The 8,978-nt window shown below is 39.5% G+C and overlaps 1 gene segment (V, D, J or C); it reads right to left on the minus strand.

The window, feature by feature from the left end:
• Positions 1–1,541: 1,541 nt before the first annotated feature.
• Positions 1,542–2,521, minus strand: LOC113653459. The segment is given in 2 exon segments: positions 1,542–2,353; positions 2,476–2,521. Coding segments are annotated over 2 exon segments (417 nt in total).
• Between the last annotated feature and the right edge of the window lie 6,457 nt (positions 2,522–8,978).

The raw sequence follows: 8,978 nt of genomic DNA on the forward strand, positions 1-8,978 counted from the left end.
GAGGGGTCAGATAGCTTGTGGAAAGAAACCCATACACAGTCTTGTGATTACTGTGTAGTTTTCATGTTTGAACCCTCTTTATCTGTTAATTCTTTCAGCTGCATCTGTTACCACAGCTTTTATTTATGTTTGTGGTTAACTGATAAAAAGTTGATGTGTTTTTTAGAAACCTCTTGCATGTGTATTTGCCATTATAATGTTTTTGTAAAGCCTTTCACTGACTCTGTATCACTGTGTTACTACAAGAGCACAATGATAGAGAGCAGAATCTGAGAGCTTCAGACCTCTGATAGTAAGTTCAGTAGAGTCTCTGTTTGTTTTTGACTCTAAACGAGTGTCAGACGTAGTTCTCTCAGCACCTGCTGCTGACCTTGCTCCTTTATACATTAAAAACTGTGGTGCACTGTTAGAATATTGCTTGTACCAGTAAAGCAAAATGTCATTACTGCTTGACTCATATGAACATTTCAGAGTAACAGTGTATGTTTCTTTTCTGGTAATGCTGGTAACTTCATCCGTTGGCCCAATTTTATCTGCAAAGCTCTCTGGAGTGAAAAAGAAAATGTAAGAAATGTTAGAAATCTTTCACTAATTTTTGCAAACAAAATGTTGTAAAAATATAAGATTGCTTGATTGAGGCAACAATTTTGCAATCAGCTAATACAATGAATTAATTGAAAGTTAATGACCTGTAATTACAGTGAGAATCAGTGGTGTGTATCTCACTATGTATAGTAAGTTGTATAGTTGAGCCATTTCTGAACACAGCTCTGTGACGATTCTGTATAATAGTGCTGTATGTGCTGAACTTTACACATCTGTAGAAGGCCACACCCAGGAACTGACACTGTTGTAGTGTAACTTTGTACAGATCATCACTTCACAGTATCAGTGACACTGTGGCAGAATAACCACAGTCAGGAATTATTATTATTGTTGTTGTTTTCATACTCAATTGCAATCAGATTATTCATCTACATAGGTGATTATTTACTCTTAAAGACACATGGACCAATAAAGCCTAACAACATGAACGCATCAAATGAATATACACAGTTAACAATGACTATGACTAAAAACATTTACAGCTTTTAAATGAAAGCATTTCTCTATTAAACTCTTTACTACACAAGTGCTCATATTCTGTAGTATGTTTCCTCAAAACATCTCTTATTAAAGAATTCATTTTTATTTAAATTTACTTCAAATGTATGTATTTATCTGGATATTATTTACATGTGAATATACAAATACAGTATGAATCACTTAACATTTAAACTGAAATGAGCATTTCATGTTAATGTAGACTTATTATTATTAATAACAGCTGTTATAACAGGGTGGATAAGTAACATTGTTTTCCTAAAGTGTCAGTTCAGAGCAATGTAATCTGTGGTCTCTGTGTTTGTAACAGTGTTCAGTTTTAAAACTGAATTGAACTGAACTTTCTCTCACTGAACACTGCAAATGAGCAGAAAAAAAGATGCACTAATAAATAACTTCTAGTCACTTGTGTATAAAAACCAGGAATTGGTCTGTAGTGGTTATACCATCTGTACAGATAATGCTATGTGGAAAAATGTTTTCCTGTGTAAAACTGTAACACAAACTAATTAAAGTACACGCATAATATAAAATGAACACTTAACACACACACATTGCAGTAGTAAATTACAGAGACTTACACTCCATCTCAACAGAAGTAACAAAGCATGTGAGGTCTAATTCTTATCACCTATAGAGCCTAAAACTCTTTCCTTAGTTCTGGAGATTTCCTCATTACCTTATTGCTGGTCTAAGTGAATGGTCTTAGATACTTTATATAGTCCAGTGTTACATATGTGGAGCCACAGCTTGTCTTTAGTGCACTTCTAATTTAATTACAAATTGCCTCAAGGAGTGAAGGAGTGTGTGAATGTGTGTGCATGATGAACTTTGAAAGACTGCCTGAAAAAGTGCACATACATTTTTCTCAATCACCAGTAGAGCTGCGTACAATATAACAAAACTGTGTGGTAATTTTTGTACAGTGCAGCTGGATTTCCTGTCACTGTGGGCCTCAGAGCACAGTAGTATAGAGCAGAGTCTGATACAGCAGCAGAGGAGATGATCAGATCCACTTCTTTATTATCTTTAACTTCAGCAGACATTCTTGGGGGAGTATTGAGACTTAGATCTCCATTTTCAATGATATAAAGAAGGAAGTCAGGATTAGATTTTGGATATTGTCTGTACCACTGCAGGGTGTTTCCTCTAACACTTGTTTCATATTCGCAGGACAGAGTAACATCATCACCTTCATCTACAACTTTCTGAGTGAAAAGTGGCTTTATTGAATCTGCCATGGAGTCACCTATAATAGAGAAGAGAATATAATGTTTTAAGTTTTACATAATAAAGTAGAAATGCACAGTTTATTCCAATAAACATCATAATTGAACACAATTAAATTGAAAACAAAAATTCAAAACTCACCTAGTGAAAGCCACAGACACATGAATATAACAGTGAACATGATGACTGGTCTTAGCTGAATGAAAATATTCTTTCTTTACTCTGAGACGTTCATAAAGGTTCATGAAGCTCCGCCCACATCATCACATGATCTAGTGATGACTCTCACTGAAACATCCTGGCTATACATTCTTCTGGAAGCTGTCCTGAACATGAAGTAAACAACTAATGACAGAATGAAAACTTTTAAGTATAAGAAATAATGATTCTATACAGTGTTTGTTTAAAAGCCTGTTTATTAAATAGGTTTACAAACATTTTGTGGTGTATTTCACGAAGGTGAAGAACAAACCAGTTGGTTTTCTCTAGTCTATTATTTTTTAATCCATTTCATTTGAATGATTTCTTTTCAATATTATTCTTCTTAATAAAATCACTGTAAAACTAGTTTACCTGAACTCATAACTGCTGCTTGTGCAGAAGTGTGGAATATTTACATTATTCAATTCACTGCAGTTGTAATGTGTTTGTCTCATAAAATTATATTATAGGTCACATTTTTAATGAAATTGCCTGTCAAAGACAAGAGATCATTTTGATGCTGAATTGAAAATGACACTAATCAGCTTGATGGTATAATCAGAGTGTCAGGGACGCGGGGATAAAACAGACCCAAATGCAGGATTTAAATAAAACACAAAACAAGGACAAAGACAAAGCCAGACATGACTCGAACAACACAACAGAAGACAACAGAGGATTCTGCGCTGCTCAAGACAACGCGGCTCAACTAAATACTAATAACAATCAGACACATGAGGATCACATGTGCAGTGGCGGGGAGGAAGAGACAAGGGCGGGGCAGACACGTGACATAAAACATATACAAGAGCACGTGGCCAAAGTCCGGGCTGGATCCTGACACAGAGGTTTTACTGATGCTGTGTAGATTGTTTCTAGGCTGCAGTAAGATCAAATATCATGAAGTTTTCATGAAACCCTGACCATGTTCTACAAAGGGACCATTGAGAGCATCCTGAGCAGCTGCATCACTGTCTGGTTTGGGAACTGTACGATCTCGGATCGCAAAACCCTGCAGCGGATAGTGAGGACAGCGGAGAAGATCATTGGGGTCTCTCTTCCCTTTATCATGGACACTTACACCACACGCTGCGTCCGCAAAGGCAACAGCATTGTCGATGACCCCACACACCCCTCACACACACTCTTCACCCTCCTGCCGTCTGGAAAAAGGTACCGAAGCATTCGGGCCCTCACGACCAGACTGCGTAACAGTTTCTTCCCACAAGCCATCAGACTTCTCAATAACTGAACTGTACTATACTGAGCACAACATACACACACATCATCTGTATGGACTGCATAGACCCTCACAAAACACACACACTGTTTTGCACACTTTTCTGCTGTTTTTGCACATATTGGACAATATCTCAGTCATCTGCTGTTTTTTGCACAACTCTATATATAATCCAAAGGACCTGCTGCTAAGAACCTGCTGCTGTTCATTCTTTTACTGCACAAAATATTGTTTGAACATTCAGTATTTACACCGGTCGGTCGGCGCTGTTTCTGTTACTGTTTATTGTCTTTTGTGTATTGCATTTTTTTGTACTTTTTGTATTGTCTTGTAACTTAATGTCTGCACTGTTTTTTGTCCTGCACTGTTTTTTGTCCTGCACTGTCTTGCTTGTCTTGTCCTGCACTATTTGCACCAGGCTGCACAGTTGCACTTTATGTGGCTAAGACTACTTACATGTCCTTAGCCCTGTCTTTGTTTTATGTAGCACCTTGATCCTGGAGAAACGTTGTCTCATTTCACTGTGTACTGCAACAGCTATATATGGTTGAAATGACAATAAAAAGCTTCTTGACTCTTGACTCTTGAAATGCCATACTGTATATATAAAAGAATTAAAGATTAGTTATAGCTTATATTATTGTGTAAAATAATATTCATAATCCAAGAAGTCAGCTCTGAAAGGTGTGACAAGGGGCTTAGCACATGGGAAACAATAAGAGAACTGACAGTGCCATATTGTGGAGGAAGAAGAACAATTTGCAGAACATAACTTTTTGAAATTGTGCAGAGCCTCAGCTGCTTAACTCAAATCTGATTAATAATAAAAAATAATAATCTGGATACACGGGTTGCAAGCCAGTTATTTTTTTGCCAGTCCCAAGTCCCGATAAATAGAAACAGCCTCTGGTGTAAAACATGTCAAACTTATACATGCAAGTCGTCAGTGTAAATTCCATACAAGATTGGTTGAGGCCTGGGTTAACAACGACCACCGGTACTGTCGACCTACAGGGTGCAGGCAGAAATTGGGCTACTGTTAGGAAGGAAGTGTGGATTCGAAGAGAAATGGGGTAGGAGTGATCCTGGAGGATGAGTTAGTGAGGAATGTTTTAGAGATGAAAATAGTGTCAGACAGGTTAATCAGTTTAAAGTTAGAAATTGAAGGTGTGATGTTGAATGTCATCAGTGGTTATGCTCCGCAAGTGGGCTGTGAGGTAGAAGAGAAGAAGAGATTCTGGAGTGTGTTAGATGAGGCAAGGCTGCCAACTCTCACACATTCAGCGTAAGACTCACGCAATTGACCCGATTCTCACGCTCTCACGCCACACCCCCATATTCTCACGCAGACTCATGCAGCAGTGAGTGAGGAAAAAAAAATTGCGCATTACCCACAAAGCAACGTGCAGAGAGACGAGACAGACAGTGTAGTGAGTTTTTTGTGACAATTGTGAGGGAAATACACAATTTATTCCCATAAACTGTGTAGTCAGCCGCTCTCCCTCCCATCTGCACCATGTGAATTGTGAACGCAGGCAGGTCAGTGAGTTACAGGGCGCTCCGTGTCTCCATCCAGTTTAGGCTAGTAACTAATAGGCCTATGCTGTTATATAGTTTATATAGAATTAAGTTAGCATTAGTAGAGTACAAAAGCATTTCCAGATGACAAATATTTGGACATGCTTAGTAGTTAATGTTAATTATTGTTTTCTAAGAACAGAATGTTCACGAAGTCAACGACATCCCATATTAAAATGATTTTATTTATATCAATCACAACTCATCAATCATGTCGAGATATTTGACTGGTGGTGGTGTCAGTATGGTGTCAGTATGGATAAATTTGAATTATCTGTTATAGGATGTTATGTAAAGTGTCAGGGTTTAAGTGGGAGCTGCATCCAAATCAATGATTAAGGCTGCAAAATCAGACACCAGCACTTACATTAGATCACATGTTAATCTGTGAACATGTTAATCACATGTTAATCCTATTTCAGTAAAATTCATTCATTCATTCATTCATTTTCTACCGCTTATCCGAGCTGTTCTAGGGTCACAGGGAGCCTGTGCCTATCTCAGGCTTCATCGGGAATCAAGGCAGGTTACACCCTGGACGGAGTGCCAACCAATCGCAGGGCACACACACACTGTTATGCGAGACACAGAGGAGGAAGCCGGAGTGGAAGCAAACAGAGTTTATTGTGAAAACACGGAAGTAGAATAATCCGGTGGTGCACGGAAAAGCGTGGCCCACAAAGATCCAGAGTAGCAAGGCAGTCTGTGTAATCCGGTGGTGCGCAGTGGAAGCGCGGCCCACAAAGTCCAGAGAGTAGGGGATGAAAGGCAGTCGGTGTACTAACCACGGGAGCGCGTGGGAGAAGCACGAAGCTGAACATGAACACGGGAGTGTCGAGAACTGTTCAGTGAAACCATGGATAATAACTGACGGTGAGTGGGAGTGAGAGAGGGGATTATATATGGTGGCTGATGAGAGTGAAATGAGAGTCAGGTGAGAGCAATCAGTAAGCAGGCGAGCCGCTCCGTGCGGGAGCAGAGTCAGAGAGCTCCCTGACACACACTCTCTTTCACTCACACAATCACACACTACGGACAATTTTCCAGAGATGCCAATCAACCTACCATGCATGGCTTTGGACCGGGGGAGGAAACCGGAGTTATTTCTGTAAAATGTTTTTTGAAAATTAAATGTAATGTAAATCTCACAAGAAATTCTGTACAGATACCAAATACTTTCACAATCAATATATACTTAATACACTTATGCTAATGTAAGAATTTTTTGTTTGTATTTTTTCCACACCAAGCCATGCCCCTCTATAAGCCCCTCCCCATGACCAAAGCTCCACCCCCCAAAATCTCACTCTAAGATAAAAGTTGGCGGCCCTGGATGAGGTGATAGAGAGTATTCAGAGATGGAAGAGATTAGTGATTGGAGCAGACTTCAACTGGCATGTTGGTGAGGTTTACAGTGGTGATGATTAGGTTAAGAGAAGGTTTGGTGTTAAAGAAAGGAACCTAGAAGGACAGATGGTGGTGGACTTTGCTAAGTGGATGGAAATGGCTGTAGTTAATACTAATTTCCAGAAGAGATAGGAACATAAAAGAAGACCAAGTGTTGGAAGTTGAAAAAGAAAGAATGTCATGAGGAATTCAAACAGAAGCTGAGGCAGGATTTGTGTGTTCAGAAAGAGCTTCCAGATAACTGGGAAACTACAGCAGAAGTGATCAGGGAGACAGGAAGGAAGGGGCTAGGTGTGTCATCTGGAAGGAGAAAAGAAGAAAAGGAGAAATGGTGGTGAAACGTAGAAGTACATGACCATTCAGATGAAGAGGTTAGCTAAACTGAGAGTGGGATGTAGAAAGGTCTGAAGAAAGTAGTCAGGATTACAAGGAATTGCAGCGTAGAGTGAAGAGAGATGTGGCAAAGGCCAAACAGAAAGCATACGATGAGTTGTATGTCTGGTTAGACACAAGGGAAGGTGCGAAGAACTTCTAGAGATAAGAGACAAAGAGATAAAGATGTGAATGATGTACAAAGATAAGTGTGATTAAAGATAGAGATGGAAAGGTGCTAACAGGCAAGATGAGTGTGCAGAGAAGATGGAAGGAGTATTTTGAGTATTTTGATGAATGAGAAAAATGAGAGGGAAAGATGACAGGAATAGAATAATATTGTAGAGCAAGAAATTTCAAAGATTGGAAAGGATGAGGTGAAGAAGGCTCTGAAATGAATCAAGAGTGGAAAGGCTGTTGGTCCAGATGACATACCTGTGGAGGTGTGGAAGTGTCTAAAAGAGACAGTAGTGATGTTTCTATCTAGATTGTTCAACAGGATTTTAGAGAAGAATTTTATGCCTGAAGAATGGAGGTCTTTATGATCTTTAAGAACAAGGGTGATGTACAGAGGCAAAAAGTTGATGAGCCACACAATGATGCTATTGGAAAGTGTAGTGGAAGCTAGCCTAAGAAAGAAGGAAGTGGATATTTGTGGGCAGCAGTATGGCTTCATGCCCAGAAAGAGCACTACTGATGCAATTTTTTGCTCTGAGAATGTTAATGGACAAGTACAGAGATGGTTTGAATGAGCTGCACTGCACCTTTGTGGACTTAGAGAAAGCGTATGACAAGGTGCAGAGAGAGAAGCTATGGTACTGTATGAGGATGTCAGGAGTGGCAGAGAAGTACATCAGAGTAGTTCAGGATATGCATGAGAAGAGTATGACAGCAGTGAGATGTGCTGTAGGTCAGACAGAGTTCAAAGTGGAGGTGGGGCTACAGCAAGGATCGGCTTTGAGTGCCTTATTGTTTGCTATGTTAATGGACAGTTTGACCAAAGAAGTCAGACAGGAATCTCCATGTACAATGATGTTTGCAGATGATATTCTGATCTGTAGTGAGAGTAGGGAGCAGGTGGGAGAACACTTGGAAACGTGGAGAAAGAATAGGAATGAAAGTCAGTGGTAGCAAGACAGAATACATGTGTATGAACGAGACGGAGGGAAATAGAACAGTGAGGTTACAGTGGGCTGAGGTCAAGAAGGTGCAGGAGTTTAAGTACTTTGGGTCAACTGTCCAGTGTGATGAGGAATTGGAAAAGAGGTGAAAAGTTGAGTGCAGGTGGGTTGGAGTGGGGGGGGGGGGGGAGTGTCAGGAGTGTTGTGTGATAGAAGAATGTCAGTATGAATCAAAGGATAGGTGTACAAGACAGCAGTGAGAGCAGCTCTGCTGTATGGGTTAGAGACTGTAGCAGTGAGGAAAATACATGAGCTAGATATGGAGGTAGCAGAGATGAGGTTGGACAGAATTAGGAACGAGCACATCAGAGGGACAGCTCAAGATGGCTGTTTTGGGAACAAGGTCAGATAGAATAGATTGAGATAGTTTGGACATGTACCGAGGAGGAAGATGGTTATATTGGTAAAAGGATGTTGTAAATGGAACTGCCAGGTAAGAGGACAAGAGGAAGGATTTAATTTTAGCAGCTGAACTGTCTGTTGTGGTTAAGAATATTAAAAAAAATGTGACAAATATCAAACATTCTAAACACTTTCAGAAAGTGTTTGTGTAATAGTCAAAACATTGACATAATTATTAAAATATAAATAAATTAATTGTATAAAACATGTATTAGTTACTATCATTAATAAACTGATGAAAGTTAATGACCCGAAACTAGAGT

This window comes from Tachysurus fulvidraco, chromosome 1, assembly GCF_022655615.1.
Source record: "Tachysurus fulvidraco isolate hzauxx_2018 chromosome 1, HZAU_PFXX_2.0, whole genome shotgun sequence".
Taxonomy (NCBI): Eukaryota; Metazoa; Chordata; class Actinopteri; order Siluriformes; family Bagridae; genus Tachysurus; species Tachysurus fulvidraco.